The following is a 24,117-nucleotide window of genomic DNA, read 5'->3' on the forward strand; positions in this document are numbered from 1 at the left end:
TGGTAGCCAATCATCTTAATTTAACAGTTACTACTATTGGTCAACTGCAAACATTACAGGCGGCATAGCATGTCCAAGAGTAAATGTGAATATATTTGTGGATGCGAATGTAAATGAGTAAATGTGAATACAAGAGTCTGTGTGAATACAGTTAGTGTAGCTTGCATGCACCCACCCTGTATTCTGATTTAAATAATGTTGGCAGCCTGATGACCCCTACTCAAATCTCTTGCAGTATGGGGAATCTCTGCCCATCTACCGGATTATAAGACTCATTGCATCCGCACAGAAGTGCTTAGGATGATATTTCCAAACTGTGACTCAGCATAGTTTCCTGGGGTGGCCCAAGGTATTGCTGGCAGGGGCCATCCTCCTTTCAAACCTTTGAAAGTGGCCTGAAGTGGGAGGAGGAGGGAAGGTTGCCATCAGCTTCGTCTTCTCTCCTTGTATGGCTTGCAAAGGTCAGATTGGTCCCACAGAGCTGCTCTGACAGCAACCTCAGGGGACATCTTGCTGCCCTGCTGGCTCCTGAGGAGAGAAGAGCTGGTCTTGTGGTAGCAAGCATGACTTGTCACCTTAGCTAAGCAGGGTCCACCCTAGTTGCATATGAAAGGGAGACTTGATGTGTGAGCAGTGTAAGATATTCCCCTCCAGGGATGAAGCCACTCTGGGAAGAGCAGAAGGTTTCAAGTTCCCTCCCTGAATTCTCCAAGATAGAGCTGAGAGAGATTCCTGCCTGCAACCTTGGAGAAGCCTCTGCCAGTCTGTGAAGACAATACTGAGCTGGATAGACCAGTGGTCTGACTCAGTATATGGCAGCATCCTATGTTCCAGTAATCTGTCACCTGAGGTGAGTGCCTCACCTTGCCTCATGAGAGATCCGCCCCTGCCGGTATCACAGAACATGCTATTATCTCCATGGCACCTTCATAGGTAGCTTCACCAGTGCATTTCGGTTTTGAAGTTAACTAGAGAAATCAAAACTCAGTCTTGCAAATAGCTAAGTATAAACCAGCTGGCCAGTTGATATGTTGGAAATGTCACGGGCCAGTAGACATCCTGTTCAGAAGCAAGCCGGTACCTTTTGTCCCTTGAGGCAAGACCCCACTGCACTGGCCCTGCTCACTGGTCTTCCCCCTGGGTTGCAGCTCAGTATTGACACTGCTCCTCTTTCTTTTGGCCAGCCTCATCCTTACGAGGCATTCTCTGTCCTCTGACTCACTCCATTGCCTGCTGTTGCAGGCCCCATGTGCCCAGTTCTGCCCGCTTGTCTTTCTTTCATTCCCATTTCTTTTTTTCATTCATGCTCCCAGCTTGCTCTCCTCTGCTGTCTCTCCAGTGCCAAACTTCTCCACTTTGTCTCTCCCAGAAATATGGGTGGGGCCAATGAGGTGTGATAGGGCCAATGAGGGAGAAGAAAGGAAAAAGCCCAGAGCAAGGGCAGAGTATCACAGCAGGTAGGTGGCGTGATGCCTGAGGTTGTCACTTCACTAGGCCTCATGGGAGAGCTCTCCCTGGTCCTGTTGGTAAAGTAATGAAGTCTTGGCCTCAGTGGCAAAGTTATGCTTGATCTTTATAAACGTGCCATCTTTGAAAGATTATCCAAGACCATTTTACAGATATTTCAACATTAACAGATATTGGCAGGGATGGACTCAGACTTCAGCTATCAACATAGGAAGCTGCCATACACTGAGTCAGACCATTGGTCTATCTAGCTCAGTATTGTTTTCACAGACTGGCAGCAGCTTCTCCAAGGTTGCAGGCAGGAATCTCTCTCCACCCTATCTTGGAGAAGTCAGGGAGGGAATTTGAAATCTTCTGCTCTTTCCTATCCTTTCATTTATGATACAATTCAGCTCTTAAGTTATTATTTTTACATTTTACATTTACAAGTTGTACATGTGTATAAAATATGCTTGTAGTTCGCATAAGGAGAAAACATTCAAATGAGTTTTAAGTTAAATAATGCAGTCTTGACAAAATCCATACTGTAGGCAACAATCCATATTCTCTCTCTATTTCTCTAAGGTGTACTCATCTCTAATGCCATGTGTGGCAGCTCTTGTGAGAGTTTGCGAGTGAGCTGCCAGCAGGGGAAGAGGAAAGCGCCGGCAGACAAGCTTGCGGACGGGGCGGGAAACAAAATGGTGGGAGGGGGGAGAAAAGGGTGGTGGTGGGTGAGCAGTTGGGGGAAGAAAACGGTGGTGGTGGCAGCAGGTGGAGAAGAAAATGACAGTGGGTGCTTGGGGGAAGAAAGCGGTGGTGGTGGGAGAGAACTAGATGCACAGATGCTCTGTGCCCGGCCCAGCTAGCTAGTTATTATTTATATACCACTTTTCAACACCCCCCCCCCCCGCAAAAGGAGAGGAGAGCTGGTCTTGTGGTAGAAAGCATGACTTATCCCCTTAGCTAAGCAGGGTCTGCCCTGGTTGCATATGAAAGGGAGACTAGAAGTGTGAGCACTGTAAGATATTCCCCTCAGGGGATGGAGCCGCTCTGGGAAGAGCATCTAGTTTCCAAGTTCCCTTCCTGGTTTCTCCAAGATAGGGCTGAGAGCGATTCCTGCTTGCAACCTTGGAGAAGCCGCTGCCAGTCTGTGAAAACAATACTAAGCCAGATAGACCAATGGTCTGACTCGGTATATGGCAGCTTCCTATGTTCCTATTCTCAAATCTATTTATGTAGCAAAAGGAATGAGAAAGTGGTTCTTGGTCCCCAAAGACTCATCATGTAAAAAGTAACGCAAAGGGAGACACTTGCAACAGCTATTGGGAGAAACACTATGTTGGGTTGAATAGTTGTCCTCCTCCTGCTAAATATTACTGAGCTGTCAAATTTAACAGGTTTCTCTTTGCCCAGTTAACAAGAGTTATATATAATGACTCCAATCCAGAACAATTTGTACTCTGATTTCCATTGGACTCAGATGTGGCTAACTGGCTCTTGATTGTCTTGGGGTGCAGAGCAAATAGTAACATAACTGAAGCATTTTCCATTGTAATATATAAAAAGTGCAGTAAGTGGGTTTCACAGACATTTCAGGCATGCAGTTCCAACAAACTTGAAAAATCTGCTGCAGGGTTTGTGGTAACAATAGACAGCCTTTCTTTAACTTTCAGGTGGTCAGCAATGTGCGCCCAGCCACCTGAAATTAGAGTAGCAATTTCACTCCCAATTTACTTTTACACTACCATGAAAGATACCAGATTTAAAAGTTACAATATCAGGCAGTAGATATATAACCTAAGAATTGGCCTCAATTAAAAATTACTTGGCGATATATGTACATATAGGTAACATGATAGTTTGGTGAAAGTTTCACAGAAGAAGCCTCATTAACAAGATTTGGGGTGACTATTATGTAGCCCCAAACAAGGTGAAAGTTTAAATAGTTTCAATGGTTTGTTTGTATTGGAGATTCTACCATAAATATTACACCTAATATAATACTGATTTCCCCCTCTCTACTTGGGGAACATTATGGAATTAATTATTCTTTGCACAATATTTATGAATCCTTATTCTTTACATGTGTCCACATTCAAAGCAGTTTAAAATTGATAGACTTTACTGGGTCAGGTTATCAGAATTGTAAACATGTTAAGTTTTACAATGCATAATATATATGTGTGTGTGTGTGTGTGTGTGTGTGAAATATAGTTTATTATATACACACACTGATCAATCGTATTTTGTTCACACAGAACAATGTGCAATGTGCTATCACACAGAATGTGCAATCGTACTTCTCATATTTATGTTATTTTGGTTACAAAATTTTAACCATGGGCTTCTTTTTCCTGTTAGATATATATTCAAATTGTGATTAGGGCGGTGATTGTTTTGTGACTAAATTGTTCCAATTTTTTTTTAATTAGTTACACACCACCCAATGCTAATTATTATTTTCTGTTTCAAGTGGATGTAAGTTCGACCAAGCCTTTTTCCCCCCTTTTCCTTTTTCATATATTTGTGTTAGCCATACCAATTACTCTATTCAACATTATTTACTTTAATAGTCATTCTCTCTTCCAGGAACCTATAGTTCTGCGGGCAGGGATCCCTAACAGAATTCTAAACAAAAATTCCCAGAACTTTTTGTGTGAAACCATGACAGTTAAACTGGCACAAGACCAATATAGATTTGTAGCGTAGATGTGCCCTCAGGTGGCAGTAGAGGAGCAATTCCACTTGCAAACATATCTGTTGCCTAATGGCTGGCTATCTATCTATCTAATTTGTAGACCGCCCCAAACTTCCATCTCTGGGCGGGCGGTTTTTTGTCTCTGATTTTTTGCCAGCGTCTCTGGTTTTTGCCACATGGGTCTGGTTTTTGCCACTCAGTGTATCTAGACTAAGCTTAGTTTTCCCTCTGAACTCATCTCCCTCGACCATGTTCTCTAGGGATGGGGTTTGGAGATCAGTGATACAGCATTTGCTTTGCATGTTAGAAGATCTCAGGTTCAATCCCTGGCATCTCCTGGTAGGGCTGAGAAAAGACTTCTGTCTGAAAACCTGAAGAGCTGCTGACAGTCAAGAGTAGAAAAAACTGAGCGAGATGAACCAATGCTCAGATTCCATATAAAGCACTTTCCATTCCTATGTAACCTTTCCTTTTCTTATAGTTGACAATTACATTGTCAATCACATGTATCCTCATGTTTCATCCTCCCTCCTCCCCTCAGATCCAGCTGCATTAAACCTACTAATCTTTCTACAATTTGTTCTTTTCTTTCTCAGGAGGACACTGCTAAAATCTTACAATATTTTCATACAGACTCTTTCACTTTGATTGTTATAATACCTCATAGCCAGCCTTCATGCCTCTGTGTTCAAAACCCTCTCTTTTGTCCTTCTCTGCTGCTCATTTAGTTTTCACTGCTCACTGGATTGTTCATGTTAACCCCCCTTCATTCTTGCGATTGGCTTTCTCTCTCTTCCTTTTAACCTTAAAATGTATTTCTCTCTCTCTCTCTCTCTCTCTCTCTCTCTCTCTCTCTCTCTCTCTCTCACTCACTCTCACTCTCACTCTCACTCTCACTCTCACTCTCACTCTTTAGTTCTTTGTTAATTCTCCTTGTAATGCCCAGGATTTGTTTTTTTCAGTCCTTTCCCTCCATCCTTTCTTTTTCATTGCTTTCTTCCACTGGAACTCCCTCCTTGGTGCCAGATTATTTTTGTTGCAGCCATGTTTTTATTCAAACATGGCCTCAAACCCTATAGTTGTTCTTTGACTTTTCATTAATAAACACGCTCCTTTTTCTTTTCTTCCATGGATCTCTTGTCTTGTTCTCAAACAGTTTTTGAGCTTGTGGCTAGGGTCTGTCTTAAACTTTACCCTTCTACAGCATCTAACTAATATTTTGGTGATATGAACATTTTAACTAATGATAATAATGACAATAGACAATAGATAATTTAATAATGTAATTAATAATAAATAAATTAGTGAATACATGAGCAGTTAGCTCGGGTTAAAAGAGCACTTTCTCCCTTAACCTCAGCTACCAGCTGGGTTTTAAAACAGGGCTAGGTGGCCTGCCCCATGAGGATCGGGCCTGATCCCGGTGGTTCTCACATGCAGCCTAACCAAGATTAGGTATCCCTAGCCTGGGTTAGGCTGTGCGTGAGAAAAGCTTCACTATATGTTAAAACCTGTCTCTTGTCAAATACTTGTCTGCAAAATCCTCCAGTTGTGGTCTGACTTGATATAATTGTGACATCATAACAAACACTAAGTATTGGGAGTAAATAATAAAGCTGTTCTCATGAGCAACCTAACTCAGGATAGGGTAGCCCAGCTTGGGCTAGGTTACTCGTGTGTAGCGCAGGGATCCATGTGGGTTAGGCTGCCCACCTAACCCCAGTGTTAAGCCCGACCTGCAGCCAAGGTTAAGGACCTGAGTGTGCCTTTAATCCCAGCACCGGGATTGTGTGGGTGCTCAGCTGCTTGCAGCCCAAGTGCACACAGGGATGGGTGCCTAGAGCACAGAGCTCTATATGGGTGCTGAGAAGACAGAGATGGGTGCCTAGATGGAGAGATCCCCCAATGCATTGTGGGATATCCGGAGGCCGTGATGCATTGGAATACATGCTGCTTGGAGCAGCGTGGATCATCTGGGAGTGCAAGATGCGCTCCCAGTAGCACTTCTTTACTCATCGGGGGTGGGGTGGGGAGGGAAGGTAAGTTGAACTCCACCTTCCCCCCCGTCTGCCTGTCACCCGCCCCGTCGTGTGAATGGGCTTAATGTCTGTTGACATTAATCATGCCATAGCAAGTTGCTGCCATAGAAGTGGAAGATTGGTTGGGTTGAAAGGGAAATGTTGTCAAGGGCCTATAGGCAGGACTGTGTGCAGTAGGACACTGGGGAGATGGTGGGTTTGCTAAGGTAAGCTGGTGAAAGGCCAAGGATGAGGCTGTAGTTCAGTGGCAGAGCAACTGCTTGGGATGTAGAAGGTCCTAGGTTCAATCCTTGGCATCTCCAGCTAGGGCTGGGAAAGACTCCTGTCCAGGAGTGTTGTGGGGGACACGCAGCAGGGACGGAACGCCGGTACTTCTTAGCTTCTCTGACTGTTGGGTGGGCATGGCCGTGGGGGCTGTCTTGGAGAGTGCCTGCACTTCTGAATTCGCAACTACATCACTGCTCCTGTCTGAAACTCTGGAGAATGTTGTCCGTCAGTGCAAACAGTACTGAGCTAGATGGACCAATGGTCTGACTCAGTAAAAGGCCGCTTCCTGTGTAAGGAGCTCCAGTGATGATGGCAGAAGAAGGATGGAAAATCTCACTGGGCTTAGGTAAGAGAGGCTGTGGGTTGCAAAGGAAGCAGTGAGAGGTGGAAGAGGAATGAAGGGATTTGAGGGAAGGCCAAGAGTAAGGTGGGATGGGGAAAAACTTCTGAAAAAGTCTAGGGACAGAATTGATTGACAGAAAATGGGTTTGGTAAGCTGAGGTCACCAAATATTTATTTGATTGACTGACTGATTGATTGATTGATTTCTATACCGCCCTTCCAAAAATGGCTCAGGGCAGTTTACATAGAGAAATAATAAATAAATAAGATGGATCCCTGTCCCCAAAGTGCTCACAATCTAAAAAGAAACATCAGATAGACACCAGCAACAGTCACTGGAGGTATTGTGCTGGGGGTGGATAGGGGCAGTTACGTTGTTTTCTGGTTTGTATTGCTCTTATAGGTAACCAGAATGGGATGCTAATGGTGCTTAACAAGCACCCCCTCAAGGCATCAGCAATAATAGCACAGGAGGCGGTAACATTTTGATGCTGAAGTTTACAAATTTTGATGGCTCTTTCTTGTTTGCTCAACTACTACAACAAATATTTATATATTGCTTTTCAACAAAAGTTTCCAATGCAATTTACATAGAGAAATTATAAATAAATATGGATCCCTTTCCCCAAAGGGCTCACAGTCTAAAAAGAAATATAAGATAGAGACCAGCAACAGTCACTGGGGGGATGCTGTGTAGGGATGGATAGGGCCAGTTGCTCTCCCCTTGCTAAATAAGGAGAATTACCACTTTTAAAAGGTGCCTCTTTGGAACAGTTCATGTATTGTAACTCCTCTGACTTGCAAAGTGAGACATTCAAGATGTTCACAGTACCTTTATCTGCTGTATTTGTTATCTGTGTTTACATTTTCTTGGTTTGACCAATTAATTTTGCCCCATGTGGTATGCTCTAGATGCATCCTAGAAGCTGAAGTTTTAAGTTACTGAAATGTTAGGAATTTGAAGATTGAAAGAAAATTGTATAGGGGGCAGAATTAGCATTTGAGGGGGCACTGCTCCATTTCTCTACCAATCACTACACTCCTGGGCCTAACAAGACAATGTATGTACATGTGTGTAATCTATCCCAGATTGCGTTTTTGTGGCAGAAAACGAAGCTTCAGGAGAGAGATCTTGAGAGAGAATTTTGCTTGCGAGGGAGAAGATGTGTAACCTTGACCCTTTGTTTTGCTGCTGCAGATCACCCTTCCAGACATATCCTCCCCACAGGGTTTGAAATGAATGTTTACTATGGATGTGCATGAAATGTTTCAGTGCCTCTAATTTGAGGTGCTGGAACACTTCGAGCTACTCCAGCGGAATTGTTTTGGTGGGGGGCGGGAGCAGGCATTTTCGAAGGAGAGGGAGACAGGACTTACCTGCCCCTCTGCCACTCCTCCACCACCTCCCGCCTCCCCACTGTGGCGCTGTAGGTATTAAATACCGTGTCACACAGCTACAGGCTCCCGGCTGCCAGTGGGCAACACATAAATGGTTTCTGCACATGCACAGATGGCATCTGCATGGTCTGCAAGGTGTTGCTGACCACACAAATGTCATCCACACATGTGCAGATGCCAGTTGCATGCTGACGCTGCCTGCAGGCTGCTGGAAGCAGCCTTGCAGCTGCGCGGCGCGGTGTTTAATACCGATAGCATCACGATGGGGCACTGTAGTGGAGGAACGACGGAGGAGCAGGTGAGGAGGCTGCCTTCCTCCTTTTAAAGCGCCTGCTCTCCACACCCCAGATGTGCACAAAAGGCTTCATGTGCATCCCTAACCACATCCCTAATGTTTACTCTCAGAAACACATTTGGAACCCCAGAACAGAAATTATTTCTGAGGACAGAGTGTGATTGACGTATAAATGTGATCTAGTCTTCTTGACTGAAAAGCAGAGTAGAGCTTTGGAATATGCTCCCTGCCAAAATAAGAGCATCTCCACCTGTAATTGCTTTTAAAAGGACCCCCAAGACACATCTGTTTCCTCAAGCTTTTAACTGAAATTAATTTTAAACGGTTTGATTGTTTTTAGTCTACTTTCCAGTAGGCTTATGAAATCAACCAGCGTTCCGTGTGTGTCCGTGTGTGTGTTTCCCTATCAACATTGCAATGCCTGGACTAATATGAACCATATTGGGTACAGTTTTAGGGACACACAGGGACACCTCAATGGTGTAGTTTGTGATGATGTCATCCACCTCGATCCAAGATGGCGGATGTGTGAATGTTTGAGTGCAAGAGGGCTCACTTGTGCACTGCCTAAGTGATTTGGACCAAATTAGGTTCAGTTGTACTGAGTGACACTCAAGGACACCTCAACGTCATAGTTTGTAATAATGTCCCACCCTGATTCAAGATGATGGACAGATGAATGTTTGAGGTGTAAGTAGGAACCGATTTGGACCAAATTTGGCACATTTGTAGAGACTCATATTGACACCTCAAACACATAGTTTGTGATGATGTCATCCACCCTAATTCAAGATGGCAGACTCATGAACATTTGAGGCACATGTGAGCTAACTTGTGAACTGCTTAACCAATTTGGACCAAATTTAGTCCAGTTGTAGGGATAGTGAAAGGAAAATAGGCAGATTAGTTCTTATTAGAACAACTTGTTCTCTAGTGAAATTGTTTTAATTGTTTAACTCTGTTTATATTTGGGTTTTAAATTGTGTACACTGCCTAGAGATACACACATCAGGTGGTGTATAAATATGATTGATAAATACACAAGTGAATGCATTTTTAGACCTCTTTAATGTTACTCAATTTTAGAAGAACTGTTTATTTTATTCTATTACACATTAAAGAGGTCTAAAAACTTGTTTGAAGAACAGAAGTATGTGTATATCATTGCCATTATATTGTCTTGAACGAATGAATAAAGATGGCAGATGGAGCTGATTCCAACATCCTTTATCATGCCACTTTCCACTCCAAATTCCTTCACTCCCCTTGGTGTTTCCATCAGTAAAAGAGCTGAAGGGCCATTGGAGTCTGATTACACATTTGTGTGTATAACACATTGTTATGTTGTGAATATGAACTCAGTGTTCAGTTTTGCTTCAGTTTTCAACAGATTTTGAATACTATTTCTTGACCTATCAAATATATTGGCAACATGTTGTGCAGGCTTCTGCTAGCTTTTCTGATTGGCCTGTGCCACTGCAGACATCTAAACATGTGCTGGCAAACTTGTGCAAGACCACAAGTGCACAAATACTTGAAGTTGTGTACTGTACTTTGGGAATGCAACTTACCCTGCACTTCGGGTATGCAACTTTATTTTTATTTATACTTTATAAGTTTTTGCACACTTGCACTCTTGCAAAGACCACCAGTGCTTTCTTAGATGCCCTCTGCAGGCCACTGGGAAACACCCATATAAGCCTGTGCAACACGTGGGTTATTGTGTTTAACCATCCTACACACAAGTCTTTCCACATGTCCAAGGACTGCTAAAACATTTGGACTGGCATGCTTTTTATGAAAAACCTTTTTGCACAAATGGCTAACTGAAAGGAGGAGCTTCTGCTTGACACCCATATGCTGTCTGCAATGCATACTTTCAGGAAAAGGCTCAGCACCGTGAGTTTTATATGCTGAGGATGTCTGTATGTCAAAAGACTATTCATTGGTTGACATTCAGCCTTGTGGTGTAAAACACTGCCATTTTAATAACACCTCTGAGTCGATTAAAAGTCAGTCCAAAGTCCTAAATTTGTGAATGGAAACAATATGTACATTTTTGTGTTATGTGTTTTGCAGGTATCCTGGAGTTTATCAGTATAGCAGTGGGCCTGGTCAGCATTCGAGGGGTAGACAGTGGACTTTATCTTGGAATGAATGAGAAAGGGGAATTATATGGCTCGGTAAGTTTTTCAGAATTTTGGCTCTTTTTCTAGTCAAATTATTGTTATGGTTACTGTTGTGTCTAATAGGGATGTGCATGGAACCGGTTCGGAGGCCCTTTATGACCTTTATGGGCCTCCGAACTGGTTTGAAAGACCAGTGGTTTGGCTGGTTCAAAGGTGGGGGGATAACTTTAAGGACTGGGGAACGTGCTCTTACACCCGCCCCCCGCCGTGTTCTCCCCCATCGACACTTCTCAAAAATGGTCCTGCCAGGGCAGCAGTGTACCTCCTTGCTGCGCCGCTGCGCATGTTGTGATGAGTGTAAGTGCAGCGTCCACTTCTAGTCCAGGGTGGCAAGGAGGTACGCTGCCGCCCTGGTGGGGCTGTTTTTGAGAACAGTGGTGGTGGGAGTTAAGAGCACCCTCCCTAGTCCTTAAAGTTATCCACCCCCCACCTTCGAACCAGCAGTCGGCGGTTCCTTGCACATCCCTAGTGTCTAAATAGTAATAAGTAGCATTAAGAAATCATATGTTCATGGCCCTTTAGTACCAGAAATTGTGTAAACATCTAGTAAAAGACCCTAGAGTCCAATTAGGACAACAGATATGATTCTACAAATAGGGGATATTGTCTGGCTATAATGTGCAGACATAAAGTTTCTAAGTTTGACAAACAGATCTTGTTGCCATCAAATCAGGCAAAATGTAGGCTGGGATACGTGCAATGTCATGGCTGTGGATCTGTGTACAGCTGACCCTCATTATCCGTGGGGATTCTGTGCTCAGCTATAGGTGCGAATACGGAAACCGCGAATAACGAGACCTTACCCCTATGGGAATCTAGGGGTTAGGTTCACTTTCTCACACACACATGGCTAAAAATAATGGGGGTGCTGGAGAGCATAAATAAGAGAAATAATGTATTCTACCTTACTCCCCAGGTCTCCAGCAATGTGCCCCAACCCCTCCAATTTTTAGCAAAAAATTGTGGGAAATTTTGTTTTCTGTTTTAAAAGAGCCACAAAATGGCGCCGGGCTGTCTCCAGACTGGAAATGGCATCGGAAATGACTCTGGAAGTCATTTCCAGTGGCCCTGAAATCACAGATAGGTGAAAGTAGCCTATTTTTGCACCCACAGATATGGAAACCAGGTCTCTAGGACCTCACCATGGATACACTAAACCGTGGTTGCTGGAACTGTGGATAATGAGGGCCACCCGTATATCCACTTGGCTTACTAGTGAAGCCTCTACTTGTGTTGGGGTCAGCCAAGGGGGCTTATCCTAAGTCAGCTTTCCTCAAGTTCTATGGGGCACTCAGAGGTAGAGGTTTGCTGCCAGCCATAGTCTCAGTGCTGGGTATCTGGTGGTTGCCATCTTAGTTTCGCACAGTGCCTGACATGTTGTGTTATTCTGAGTGTTTTGCAAAAAAATAGTTCCTGAAGTGGGGGTCATTTTGTTATTCTGGCAGCAACTATTTCCCCCTCACATTGACATAATCGCTGAATTCAGACATAACGGAGATCTCTTCACCTCTGGTTTTCTTGGATGCACGCCTGAATTTGGGAAACCTCAGTTGAAGGCGAGAAGAGACCCACAGTTTCTCTCCCCGAACTGCACTCTGAACCTTCAGTTCAGAGTGGAGTTTGGGCACCTCCAACTCTGGTTCTGCGGTGCCAGTGTTACACCTGAATGCTGGTACTGCCGTTTCGGACCCATGGAGCTGGAGTTGAGGGAGGAAGCTCCTTCTTCACACCTCCAGATTGGCTATGTGGATTGGCTATGCTACGTTAAGAAGGAAGCCTGCATAGCCAGCTCCCCTGCCTCTCTGGAGTCTCGCTGACTGCAGAGAGGGAGCTGTCCTGCATGTCCAAAAGCTGATGGGGGAGCATGGGGAGGGGGCCCGAATTACATATGAAGGGGGCCAATGTTTGTGGTATTATGGGATAACAATATGGAGATAATAAAAGATTCCCTGAGGGAAGGTAGATTTGCCTCCTTGTTTAAAGGAGGCAATTATTAGACCTCTTAAAAAGGCTACACTTGATCCCTCTGAGTTAGGCAGTTAAAGGTCTGTCTTCAATCTCCTGTGGTTGCCCAAGGTCATTGAGAAGGTGGTGGCCTCTCAACTCGTGGTAGTCCTGGATGAAACAGATTAACGAGACCCATTTCAAACTGGCTTTCAGGCAGGTTATGAGTGGAGACTGCCTTAGTTGGCCTGATAGATGATCTCCAAAGGGAAATTGTGTGACTCTTTTGGTCCTTTTGGATCTCTCAGTGGCTTTTCTTACCATCAAACCTAGTATCCTCCTGGATCGCCTGAGTGGACTGGGTGTAGGGGGCATTGCTTTTCAGTGGTTCCGTTCATGCCTCTCGGGTAGATTTCAGAAGGTGTTACTTGGAGACTGTTGCTCCACAATGTGAGAGCTTTTGATGTCCTTCAGAGAGATTATCAGGGGGTTTAGTGCAGGGTGTTTTCAGTACGCTGATGACACTCAAATGTATTTCTCCTTGTCAGCTTTATTGGGCAATGGCATAACGTCCCTAAATGCCTGCCTCAAGATAGTAATGAACTGGATGAGGGATAATAAACTGAGGCTGAATCCAAACAAGATGGAGGTGCTCACTGTAGGAAGCCACAATTTGGGAAATGGAACAGATCTGCCAGTTCTCCCTCAGAAGGAACAAGTTTGCAGTTTGGGAGTACATCTGGACGCAACCCTCTCCCTGATACCTCAGGTGGAGGTTGTGGCCAGGCGTGCTTTCTATCAGCTTTGGCTGATTTGCCAACTGCACCCTTTCCTGGAAGTGAGTGACCTTAAGATGGTGGTGCACATGCTGGTAACCCCCAGGCTTGGCTACTGCAATGCATTCTACATGGGGCTGCCTTTGTACATAGTCCGGAAGCAGCAATTGGTGCCCAATGCTGCTGCCAGATTGGTCTCCGGGATGTCTCGAAGAGTCCAGATCACTCCAGTTTTAAAAGAACTATACTGCCAATAGAATTCCAAGCAAAATACAAAGTGCTGGTTATTACCTATAAAGCCGTCAATGGCTTGGGCCCGGGGTATTTAAGAGAATGCTTTCTTCGTTAGGAACCTTGCCACCTATTGAGATCTTCAGGGGAGGTTTGTCTGAGGGTGCCGCCGGCTCATCTGGTGACTTCTCTGTAGTTGCCCCCAAGCTGTGGAACACGCTTCCTGCTGAGATTGGAGCTGCTCCATCCCTTTTAGGAAACAAAAGGGAAAGGGAACAGGCTTTTAGGAAAAAACTAAAGACACATCTCTTCAGCCAAGCTTTTTAGCTGTCTGGTAGTTTTTATGGGTATTTTAATTGGATTGTTAAATATGTTTTAATTGTTAAAGTTTCTTGTTTTGTTTAATTGCGGTAAACCGCCTAGAGACGTCGGTAGTGGGCAGTATACACATATGTTTAAATAAATAAATAAGCAAGCTGCCAAATTCCTGGTGCCAAGAGATGTGCCAATACATTTTTTTTTTAAGATAAAAAATAGGCCCTAGGGTAGAAGGAGCATACTACCCTCACGGTCCTCTGAAATGTGCCAAGGAGTAGCAGGGATTGCTCAGCTGTGCTGCACAGTATGGAGTAGGCAAAAAGCAGAAGTAGTCTTTTGCAAAGGCCTGCACAAGTGAGAGGAAGCTACACCTTTGCCTCAAGCCCCCGGCACACCTAAAGGCCTTGGAAGAGAGGTAGAGTCATCTCTCCTGTGGAAGCTTTGAAAAATAAGAAATATCGGGTATCCTGCAGTTTCATATCCTATTTAAATCGCCACACAAATATGAGGGGGTGGCAGGGGCGTAACTATAATAGGGCAAGGGGAGACAGTTGTCTGGGGGCCCCCAGAGGCAAGTCACCTGACTGACTCCCCCAGCCGCACACCCGCCCGGGCTTCGTTCAGTTGTATTCATCCTCCGAAATTGATGTGAGTGTTAAGACCTGGAGCTACCAGAACAGCATGTCTTTCTCTAGTACCATTAAATGACTTGCATCGTCCACAATTTTCGAAACTTTTTAAAAAATAATTAAGGATTATTTTCTATTGTGACACATAGGATATATCTATATTTATATTTATATCTATATCTGTTTCTTTCCTTATCCAAACCTCCATGTAAGTGAGAGAAGAGTCTGCCTCTTGCTTGAGCCCTCTGCCCTTCCTGCAGAGCTTGGAGACAGAGAGGCTGTTCTGATGAGCAGCGAAGCCCAGGCTTTTAGCTAAGGTTAAGGGCACAGTGCCCTTCACCTCAGGTCTGGGATTTTGTGTCAGCGCGAGCTGCTTGCAGGTCGTGCTGACACAGAGATGGGCGCCTAGAGCATTCAGCGCAGAGTGCATTGTAGAATTCTTGGAGGTCAGGACAAGGAATCCTGGCATCTTTACCCACATTTCCAGGAGCAGCGCAGAGAGTAATCCATGCTGCTACCAGCAGTGCTGGTCATGTGGGCGCACGGCTTGCATGCTGTGTTCCCTCTAACAGGGATGCGTAGATGATGTTGACCACAACTCCCACAATTCCCAGCCAAAGGCCATTGCAGATGGGGATGCTGGGAGTTGTAGTCATTGGGTAATCCCTGCTAGTGGAAACACTGCTTGCACGCTGCTGGGGCTCAGAGCAGTCATCTGGGGGAAGGTAGGTTGGACTCTGCCTTCCCCGCTACCCAGCCTACCACGCAGGCACGTAGTCGAGTGAATAGCCCCAGAGTTTCCTCTCACTTGCTCAGAGGTTTGGGGGGAAATCGGCAAGAAAAAACTTCTGCTGCTTTCCCTCTCCAAATTGGAACCCAAGAGTCTATTGCGGATTGCTAGGAGTTCTCTTCACCAGAGGGCTACCTGGAGAGCAGAATTATCTGAAAGCCTAGGATGAAGAAGAGCCATAGGCCAGCAGTGGGTCTTTCAGAGTCAGAGGTCTATAGTCAGTCCCTGGCAACTCAAAAACTGTTCTTCGATAGTAGGGCTGGGAACAACCTCTGCCTAAGACTGTGGGGAACTAACTGCTGTCTGTAAGAGAAAACAGTCCTGAGCTAGATGACCCAGAGATGTCATTTAGTATAAGGCAGCTTCATATGTTCCTGTGTAAAATTTTGGGGAAGACATAGAAATGGGATTAAAATTGCTATACCTTTGCCTCAAAGCAGAGATGTTCCAAAACATTGCGTACCCCTGAGGCACTTGAGGGCTTTCCTGAAGGTGCTTTGTAGTTTCCTGTTGGCCAGCCTCTCTCTGTTGCATGTAAAATGTAAGTAAACAAACACTAACCTGTTATTCCAGCTATACTCCTGAGAGAGGTCATTCACACAATCAAAAACTGTATTCTTCCTGGGCTTGGGAGCTGTGTGTGCTCCCAACTTTTGGTTGTGTGGAACAAGGTAGGCGGAAAACCTGGGTAGAAGTGATTGTGTGGAAGCACGGTAGGAGGAAAAGCTACCCAGGTTTCCCTCTTACCTTGTTTCCACACATCTGAAAATCGGGAGCATGCACAGCTCCCAAATCCAGGTAGAACACTGATTTTGATTGTGTGAATGATCTCTCTCTCTCGATCTCTCTCTCTGCCTAATGGTAGGGCCAGCCTCACCTTTAAGAGCAGGTTCACACTTACATACATATCACTTATCTCTTGGTTATTCAACACTGGATGTCTGGCAGCTGAGTGTGTGAACAGACTCAGTTGAAAAGTATTGTGTTTGAGGCGACATTGGATGATGTACATTCTGTTTGGTGCTAGATCTGTGAAGATACATCCACACATGACTATTTACTTTGCTGATTATAAGGACTGTTTAAACTCCAGGTGTCAAAATCTCTCCTCTAGCAACATTGCTTGTCATAGTAGGGACAAGAGGGAAGCGATGGGACTAAAGGCAATATTTGGAAGATAATGCAGTATTTGGAGGGTGGATATGGTCTGTGAGAAAGAATATATAAAAGAAGGGTTTGGGCTTATGCAGAGGATGACTGGAATAGGTATAACTGGAGTTTAAAAGATACATGCAAAGCATAACGTGTGGATTGCAGGGTTCCTCCAATGTATGAATTAGGGGTGTGCACAGACCAATAGAAGTGTTCAGACCGAACCACCATTCAGACCGAACCACCACTCTGGTTTGGTTGAACTGGCCAGCTGGGCTGGTTGAACCAACGAACCAGCCCAGTTCGATTGCACATTAGTTCTGCTCATCTCTAGTTGTGTGGATAGAGCTCACTCCGCTCCCCACATACAGCTGGATGCACACAGACTCTGATCAGGCATTCAGTGAACCCACACAGATCAAGGGTAGAGCCTTCCACCCACCATGTGCATTCATTGAACATGCTTTGAAAGCCTCAACAGGGCTGAGTCTGGGTAAAGGTAAAGTGTGCCACCGAGTAGGTGTCGACTCCAGGTGACCATAGAGCCCTGTGTTTGTCTTTGGTAGAATATAGGAGGGGTTGACCATTGCCTCCTCCCACACAGTATGAGATGATGCCTTTCAGCATCTTCCTATAGCACTGCTTCCTGATATAGGTCTTTCCCATAGTCTGGAAAACATACCAGCAGGGATTCGAACCGGCAACCTCTGGCTTGCTAATCGAGTCATTTTCCCTCTGCGCCATTAGGGAGAAATGTGGAATGATGAATGGGTGAAAATGGAGAACACACAGAACTGGCAGGTGCTCTTTAATAGTGGTTATAACTGTTAAAATAATAACACCAGGAAAAAATGGGGATGGGCACAGAAGAGACAAAGTGCATTTCTGGAGGGCCAGACTTTGTCCAACACATTAGATTTTTAAAAGAGAAATAGCTTTCAAACAAATGCTTGCATTCTAAAATAAGCAGATCTGTGAGCTCCGGGGAATATTTTTTAAAAAAATTTAAATTGATATATATCATATAGATGATAAGGAAGAAAAGACTCTGAATATGTAAAAGCTCCTTTCATTCCCATCAGGGTCCAGCATGTCTGTGGGGCACTTGCCGTTTCTGGCACCCCCTATGCTAAGCAGTGAAAATGGTAAAAGATGGGGGATAGAACAAGTAGGGTGTGTTGGTGACATGTGAGAAGGAAGAATAAGGAAATAGGAGTAGAGTGACTGAAAATAACTAATTGCCTCAACTTTATTATCTTCAGAACTCATGAGTACAGGCCTGTACACCTTGGGCCCTCTAGCTGGACTACAACTCCCATCATCCCCAGCCACAGTCTCCAATAGTCAGGGATGATGGGACCTGTAGTTCAGCATCTGCAGGATGGTTGACGTTGTGTTGCCCTGCTTTAGTGTATTATAAACAGGCCAGTCCTGGGGTTAAAAAGAAGCAAATTTGGATATGCCATAAAACAAGGCATGAAATTGATTTGGAAAGTTGCTTGTGTTGAATATGAGCTGGCATTTGTCCTTGCTGTGCTAATTTTGCAATTGGCGCTTATGAGAATTTTAATGTCATGCTGAACTACAGAAGCTATTTTTGCTGAATATTTAATGTACAAGGAGCTGATGAAGTGTTTGCCAGTTATACATCTGGGGCATAAGCTGTGCTTTTGTGCAATTCCCATTTCCGCTGGCAGGGCTTGCGTGGGAGAAATTCCTGTTGGATTCTACCCCTAGGCTGCCTGAGTTGGCTTGAAAAACTGCCGGCAGATTATTGGTCTCTCAGTCAGACTGCAGCGTGATGAACAGTGGCTGTGATCTAATTCCATTAACTTCAATGCAACATAACATCTAATATTCATGATCCTTTAGGGCCTTGTTGACACTGGCAAAATTAGTACCCATATTTCAAGGGCTGCCAACAGTTGTGCAAACACTGTTGTGGCCTGGAATCAAAGTATGTTTCCTTCTCCCTCTGGGTCTTGATTTGCATGCCAACAGATAAGTGCTCCGGATATTGTGTTGTACCAACGGTTGCATTGGTGCCACGGTGTAGAAACGGGAGTTTCGAGGTGCCGCAGGGTGCAAAAGCCACATGACTTTTGCTGGCTGGTTGCTGACATTTCAGTACTAATTTTTGCTGGGTGATCGGTGTGTGTCTCCCCCCCCCCCCGAAAAATACTTGCATTGAAAGGGACACATTGCAAATCATGCAGGACATCAAATGGCAGGCATCTACAAATCCACATCCTCCTCACTTGCCAGGTCGTCAGTGGCGAGTGTCCCCTTTTATGTTAACATAAAAGATAACACATTTAAAATTCATAAAAAGATAAAATCATAATAGAGAAAAACACATTAATGACATATTAAAATTTAAATTATATATCTATCTAAAAACAAAAATCTTCAGGATATCCAGCAGCACACAGATCTCCTCACCAGAGGGCTTTTTTCCGCTGCCATTTTTGAGAAGGTAAGTCGCAGTGGGGAAGCAACCTGCCTAGAGAGTAGGAGGCTGTTGGTTCGAATCCCTGCTGGTATGTTTCCCCGAATATGGGAAACTCCTATATTGGGCAGCAGCAATATAGGAAGGTGCTGAAAGGTATCATCTCATACTGTGCGGGAGAAGGCAATGGTAATCCACTCCTGTATTCTACCAAGAAAACCACATGGCTCTGTGGTCACCAGGAGTTGACACTGACTTGAAGGCACAACCAACCAACCAAGAAATGGCAGGAATCCTTTCTGAGCAGTAGAGAGTAGATAAGAACCACTGTTTATTATCTCCTTATCCCAATGCAAATGACAGAAGACCCGCTTCTCTCCTAAGCCCTCTGCGTGTGCACCAGAAAAGGATCTGAGGGAAGAGAGAGGATTGGCGGCGAGCACGAGAATGTCTGGCTAGTGAGCTAAGACTAAATGTGTGGATCCCTGTCAAATGGCATGATTTAGCTGTATTAATTTATTGGGAATTCTAGCATACTTCTTCTTTGGGACTTAGGGTGCTTACAACTGCAAAAGTCATGTAAAATATCTGAAAAGTGCCTCCTTAACACTTACTACTCCATAAAGCCCTTTGTCAAATTCTGTTTTTGATCTCATACCGAACCACAATAGGGCTCCTGCTCGTATCCCTTGTTACCCTTATCTCTCCCTCCTTTTGTTTTCTCTGCTCTCCAGCCCTTTTCAGGTGTCCCAAGTATGCATTAGGAGCACATATTGTGGGAGGGGGCAGTGTCTTGGCAACAGGCTCTGCTCCACAACCTACCTGGGTTCATTAGAATGCATGTAGATGGCTCCTGCATGTACAACAGAGGGTTTATTTATTTATATCTCTGTAGACCGTTTTGGAAACTCTTGTCGAAAGGTGGTCTATCCATATTTGTCGTCATTCTTTATACGCCAATTGCGAGTGTCCCTTTGCAGGGTTCCTGATATTTATTTATTTAACACATTTATTTTGCACATAGTGTGCAAGCAGCCCTCTAACCAATAACCACACACTGGAGGCGGGTATGATGCAGAGACAGCCATCCCTCCCACACGTTCACTATTAATAGGCTTGTTCACACAACCCTAAACAAGGGTCAGAGTAGGAGAACAGGTGCGTGTTCCCAGGCCGCGGTCGTGTGAATTCAAGAATCAAGGGAGGAGGATGGAGGGGGTGGGGAGGGTGAACAGGTGGGAGCTGGAGAGAACAGCTTTTTGTCCATCTTCAGTAAAGAGCTGGGGAGGGCCAGGGCTGAATTATTCATTAGGCACAGTGGCCTAGGAAGCTCCCAAGGGCCTACGAATAGGTTTTAGCCCACCCCCCTGCCAATCTCAGATGACTCAAAAAATGAGAAAAGAAAACTGCTGTCAATGGATAATCAGGCCCTGTGGATGTCCCTTCTGACACACTGTCTGTCTGTTTGTCTGTCATATTTATATACTGCTTGATATGTGTCTCTAGTCTAGGCAGTGTATTTATTTATTTTTTAGAAATATTTAACATATTTCTATACCTCCCAAAACTTGTATCTCTGGGCGGTGAACACAATCTAAAACAACAAATATAAAATATGCCCCATAACATTATTCATTCTATCTATCTATCTATCTATCTATCTATCTATCTATCTATCTATCATATTTTTACACCACCCGAAACTTATGTCTCTGGGCGGTTTACAACAAGGTTAAAAGTAAAACATTAATTAAAAACAAAAACAAAAAAATTTAAAAGCAAGAAATGTAAAACACAATTTAAAGTTCTTAAAACAATATTCTAAAAACAACATTAAAACAATCAATATCAGTTAAAAGCCTGGGTGAAGAAATGCGTCTTTAGAGACTTTTAAAAAGATGTCAGAGATGGGAAGGCTCTTATTTCACTAGGGAGTGCATTCCAAAGCCTCCAAAGCCTAGACATTAGACATATTAGGAGACAAATGAGGGGACCTATACATTGTATGCAATGCAAGTATTTATCTATAGATCTATCTTGGGTGGCCTATGGTTGAGAGAGTGCCTAGGGCCTTACAAAGACTTTAATCTGGCACTGGGTAAGACACTTCCATCCTACCCACTTCCCACATGACCCCCCCCCTCCAATTTTTGAATTCACATGACCATGGATCGGAATGCGCACGGCCCTCCTACTTTGGCCAGGTGCTCCTCCGAACCGGTTTGGGATTGTGTGAACGAGCCTAATGTTTTGAAAACTTGGTGCCCCCCCCCCCCTGTGCTTGGGCCCTCAAAGGAGCTACAGTATGTGCTGATGGTTCCCTGGCTCCTACCTACCTTTTGAAGCGATGTTCTCCAGAGACTGGTTTGCCACCCCATTTGCTTATTTGTGATATTTCAGCCTCAGTGGGAAAATATGAAAGAGCTTTCTAGAGCAGGAGGCAAGACAACCAAAGCACTAGACCAATGTGTTTGCAAATATTTGATGTGTTGGGCTTTGTTCACAAGGGGATGGAATGAAGGGTTTAACCCTTCTTTAATTTTATTTTAGCTTCAGTTACATATGGCTAAATCTATTGTAATTGTTTGGAGCCTCTCGGATGGAGAGGATAAAAACATGTACAAACAAACAAACAAACAAACAAACAAACGCATGCCATCTGACTGAATGGTCTTCTGCAAGAGGCTGACAGCTGATCCATATAACTGCTTTGGGGATACATTTCACTTCATCTAGTGCCCTCCCTCTGCAGTACTGCAAGGTGCACATGGCAAAGAGGTTATGTACAATGGGTTGCTATAGACACAAATCATTTCAGCTGTGGAAATAGGTGAAGACAGGCCAATTTATATGACCAGTTTGCTGTGTACACATACAGAGGGGAGGAGAAAAAAATCCCAGTGTTGAAAAACAACTCCCCACATCTTGAGGCTTTGCTGAAAGTGCAGTAAATGTGCAGTTATTACTGTACTATGGGAGAGCCCCAAGACAGCAGTTCTGATGAAACTGCTTCTGCCAAGAGCTCAAACCATAACATTTTGTGGCTGGGAAAAATGGTTTTCCCTTCCATTGGCATGTCTGCAGTATGACGTGGTGTATGAGTGGCTAACCTGTGGCATGGGTGCCTAACAAAGTGATGGCCAGTGGTTGTCGGATGTCTGGACAGGGGCTGAAGAGTGTCTTGGCCTGGCTGTGGCATAAATTCAGGCCCAGGGACAGTGGTGGCCCAAGACATCTTGGTGGCTGAGACAGGTTGCCAAATGCTGCCGTTTTGCAAGTGGGCCCTGAACTCCCTCAGCCAGGGGGTGATGTAGACCATTAAAGGGACGAGTTGGGATGGGACGCTTCATATCCCAAGGCACTGCAGCCAGGTAGTGATGCAAATGAGTCAAGATGGGAAGCTCCAGCTGTACCAGCTCTATCCCTCCACTATGACCAGAGGATGTACCCCAGCCGGTATCATAAGAACAGACCTGCTGGATCGGGCCCAAGGCCCATCTACTCCAGCATCCTGTTTTGCACAGTGGCCCACCAGATGCTGCCGGAAGCCACAGGCAGGAGTTGAGGGCATGCCCTCTCTCCTGCCATTACTCCCCTGCAACTGGTACTCAGAGGCATCCTGCCTTTGAGGCTGGAGGTGGCCTATAGCTCTCCGACTAGTAGCCGTTGATAGACCTCTCCTCTATGGAGTTATCCAAGCCCCTCTTAAAGCCACCCAGGTTTTTAGCTGTCACCACATCCTGTGGCAGAGAGTTCCACAAGTGGATCACGCATTGTGTGAAAAAGTACTTCCGTTTATTGGCGCTGGACTTCATGGCAATCAATTTCATGGAGTGACCCCTGGTTCTAGTGTTGTGTGGGAGGGAAAATAATTTCTCTCCCTCCACTTTCTCCACACCATGCATGATTTTATAGACCTCTATCATGTCTCCCCGCAGTCGTCTTTTTTCTAAACTAAATAGCCCCAGGTGTTGTAGCCTAGCCTCATAAGAAAGGAGCTCTAGGCCCCTGATCATCTTAGTTGCCCTCTTTTGCACCTTTTCCAGTTCTACAATGTCCTTCTTTAGATGTGGTGACCAGAATTGTACGCAGTACTCCAGGTGTGGTCACACCATAGTTTTGTATAAGGGCATTATAATATTGGCCGTTTTATTTTCAATCCCCTTCCTAATGATCCTCATGATCATTATCATTACGTATCCTCGGACTCAGAGGACTCTGCAGACAACCCACTAGCTGAGGGGGAGATTCCCCTGCCCCGCCACACCCTGCATCTGCAGAATAGGACACAGGCCCTTTAAGCTTTTCAGCCCTCCAGAGGAAGGGGTGTGGCCGGGCTCCACTCCCCTTTAAAAAAAAAAGGCTCATTCTGCTTCAGGACTTTGAGGGAACTTGCCTGGCCTTCTTCCCAAGAAGATCTGACTTACTGGCTTGAACCTTTGCTTGCAGTGACCTTGATTCTCGTCTGCATCTATTGCATCCAAGAAGACCCTGGAGTCGTTGGAAGTCAGGTAGCAAGCTTTGCATTCCATGCAGTCCATTTTATACATTCAGCTCATGGGGATTCTTCCTGTCAGCATACAGGCATCTGATGCAACTTGATCTCCCTTCTCCTTAAAATGTGTACCAGAGCACATTATAGTGACCTTGAATTTAAAACAACGGGGGGCACGAAATAAGATATATGACCCGGCATTGATAAATGCTTATTCTTATGAAAGGAAAAAGAAGAACCATATAATCTGGGAAACCCGTTTGCTTCGTTTGGATATAGCGTGAAAACAGATAGGAAACAAATGATAACCTTGCAGATAACTGTTGGCCAAACTGCTTATGTTTTCAAAGAGAGATAATATAGTATATTATGAGGCTTAATGATGTTCCCCTACATAGGAGAGCTGAGAATGTGCTTTGAAGTAGGATGACTACATTTTTGAAAGGTATTTAGAAAGGCGGAGATCCAATGAGGAAGAGGCAATTTTATCTGATCTTCCTCTGTGCCCCGGAACTAACTTGCAGGACCCTCAAGGACTTATTTTCAAAAGGAACAAAGGACTGCAGGGGGGGATCAGCAAAAATCTCCCACGATGCACACATGAAACATTTTTTGGTGCACAAAATGTTAGTCTGGATGTCAGCAGTGCTTTCTGA

The 24,117-nt window shown here is 44.6% G+C and overlaps 1 protein-coding gene across 1 annotated transcript in view; it reads left to right on the forward strand.

Moving 5' to 3' along the window:
* Window positions 1-24,117, forward strand: part of FGF9 (fibroblast growth factor 9) — a 54,797-nt gene that overhangs the window by 16,300 nt on the left and 14,380 nt on the right. The window contains exon 2 of the mRNA XM_053312111.1: window positions 10,568-10,671. Coding sequence (XP_053168086.1) covers window positions 10,568-10,671 — 104 coding nt within the window. The remainder of the gene's footprint in view (window positions 1-10,567; window positions 10,672-24,117) is intronic.

This window comes from Hemicordylus capensis, chromosome 3 (genome assembly GCF_027244095.1).
Source record: "Hemicordylus capensis ecotype Gifberg chromosome 3, rHemCap1.1.pri, whole genome shotgun sequence".
Lineage (NCBI taxonomy): Eukaryota > Metazoa > Chordata > Lepidosauria > Squamata > Cordylidae > Hemicordylus > Hemicordylus capensis.